Source organism: Lupinus angustifolius, unplaced genomic scaffold (assembly GCF_001865875.1).
Source record: "Lupinus angustifolius cultivar Tanjil unplaced genomic scaffold, LupAngTanjil_v1.0 Scaffold_206_11, whole genome shotgun sequence".
NCBI classification, from domain to species: Eukaryota; Viridiplantae; Streptophyta; class Magnoliopsida; order Fabales; family Fabaceae; genus Lupinus; species Lupinus angustifolius.
In genome coordinates, this window is record NW_017726892.1 from 233 (window position 1) to 2,813 (window position 2,581).

The 2,581-nt window shown below is 37.4% G+C and overlaps 1 protein-coding gene across 1 annotated transcript; it reads right to left on the bottom strand.

Moving 5' to 3' along the window:
• Positions 1–372: 372 nt before the first annotated feature.
• Positions 373–1,098, bottom strand: LOC109340603 (uncharacterized mitochondrial protein AtMg00810-like; the record flags this gene model as incomplete). Its single annotated transcript, XM_019578326.1, has 2 exons — positions 604–1,098; positions 373–555 (listed from the first exon to the last, which is right to left on the bottom strand). Coding segments are annotated over exons 1-2 (678 nt in total), but the record flags the coding sequence as incomplete, so codon positions are not given.
• Positions 1,099–2,581: the final 1,483 nt, after the last annotated feature.

Genomic DNA, 2,581 nt, shown 5'->3' on the forward strand with positions numbered 1-2,581 from the left:
ATATTTCTCTGAAAGCAAAAGTTGACAAATATGATTCATCCAGTGACGAATCAGAAAAGGATGATTCAGATGACATGAGCATGCTCGTAAAGAAATTCAGCAAGTTCCTTAAAAGGAACAAAGGTGCAAGAAGTGGTCAAATAAAGAAGCTCTCCAAGAAGAATGATGCCTCCAACTCAAATCAAAATTTTACATGGTTTGAATGTGGCAAACCTGGCCATATGAAGAGAGTGAATGTTAATCACTCCCAGCTTGGATAAAAGGTGATATGAATAGGTTAATGTAATTCAATATCCCCCCTCAAGCTAGAGAGTGAATGTTAATCACTCCCAGCTTGGATAAAAGGTGATGGAAAAGAGAGGGATCCAGGACCTTAGTTAAGATGTCAACGGTTTGTTGTTCAGAGTTTATAGGAAGCAAATCGTAAAGCTTATTTTGTAACCTTTCCCTAGCAACATGACAATCAATCTCTATATGTTTTGTCCTCTCATTGAAGACGAGATTAGCAACAATATATCTTGCTGAGTCATTGTCACAATAGAGAAGTGCAGGTTGCTTGAAAGAAATGTGTAAATCAGAGAGTAAATAAGTAAGTCATTGTACCTCGTAAGAAGAAATTGCCAATGCACGATATTCAGCTTTTGAAGAAGACCTAGAGATTGTGATTTGCTTCTTGGATTTCCAATAAATCAATGCATCCCCTAAAAACATACAATAACCAGAAATAGATCTTCTGGTATCAGGGCAGACAGTCCAATCTGAGTTAGTGAAGCCCTTGATTTGAACTATGGAATTGGTAGGGTAAAACAAACCTTGTCTAGAGCTAATTTTGATATATCGAAGAACCCTGGTCAAAGCTTTATAGTGGTTCATAGTGGGAGCAGCCATGGATTGGCTAAGTTGTTGGATATAAAAGCTCAAGTCAGGCATGATGTTGGTCAAATAGAGGAGCCTTCCAACAAGTTGTCGATATGTTATAGGGTCATGGTATAGGTTGCTATCATTTTGATGAAGGTGGGTGTTCTTCACCATTGGTGTTGTAACAGGTTTGGATTCTAGGAATCCCGTGTCGAGTAATAAGTCTAAGGCATACTTCATTTAGAACAAGGTAATTCCATGTTTAGATCTTGCTACCTCTAGACCAAGGAAATATTTCAAAACTCCTAGATATTTGATTTTGAAGTGATGATCTAGGTGTTGTTTGACAAAGTTAATTTCAGAATCATCATTTCCAGCCAAAATTAAATCATCAACATAGATTAATAATGCAGTGAAGTGATTATGCACAGATTTAGTAAACAGAGAATGATCATGTGAAGATTGCTTATAACCCAAGGAAATCAGTGCATTAGATAGCTTGGCAAAGCATTGCCTACCAGTCTGTTAAACCATAAAGATACTTGTTTAATTTGCATACAAGATTAGGCATAGAGCTATGGACACCTTGAGGTAAAGACATGTACACATCCTCATTCAAATCACCATGTAAAAACACATTATTAACATCAAGTTGTTAAAAAGACCAACCTTGGTTAACAACTAAGGCTAGTAAGAGCCTAACTGTGGTAAGCTTGATCACAGGGGCAAAAGTATCAAAATAATCCAAACCTTTAGTTTGGTTGTATCCTTTGGCAACAAGTCTAGCCTTGTGCCTTTGGATAGTACCATCGAAGTTAAATTTGAGTTTATAAACCCATTTTGAGCCAATAGCTCTTATATCAGGTGGAAGTGGAACACAAGTCTAAGTCTGGTTGTAGGCTAAGGCTGCAAGTTCATCATTCATGGCTTGAATCCATTTTGTGGATTTTATGGCCTGATTGAAAGTCTTTGGTTCAATATTAGAGCAGATGTTGAGATAATGTTTTAAGTGTAAAGGAGATACGACTTTGTAGGATAAGACATGATGCAGGGGGTGTTTGATGGGATGATCTTTGACAAGAGGGCCTTGAGTTAAGAGATTGCAATGATAATCTATTAAATAAGTAGGTGGTTAGGTAATTCTATGAGATCTTCTAATAGGAGGATCTAAGGATGAGGTAGGTGTGGGAGGTAAATCATGTGTAGTACTTGACCTTGGAATGGTTGGTGTGGATGTCATTTCTTGATTAATAGGTAAATCAAGAAAAGGGTTAAGATCAGTGTTGGTATGGTTGGTTGGCATGACTTTGTTATCATGGATGGTGTAAGGTTTATACGGGAAAATGTGTTCATAGAACATTACATTCCTAGATACATGTATGCTCTTGTTTGACAAAATCAAGCACAATATAACCCTTAGTGCCTGGTTTATATCCCATGAATGAACATTTTCTTGCTCTTGGATCCAATTTGGTCCTCTGAGCAGTGAGGGTTGAGGCAAAACAAAGACTGCCAAAGACCCTTAAGTGACTAAGTGAAGGAGGATGTAAGTCCTAGAGTAGGGGTAGGCAATAAATTTATAAGGTACATTGCATGAATAACTGCATAACCCCAGTAACAGGTAGCTAAATGAGAATGAAACATCAAGGTTTTGGTTACATTTAATATGTGCCTTTGTTTTCTTTCCACCATAGATTTTTGCTCTGGTGTTTCAACACCAAGC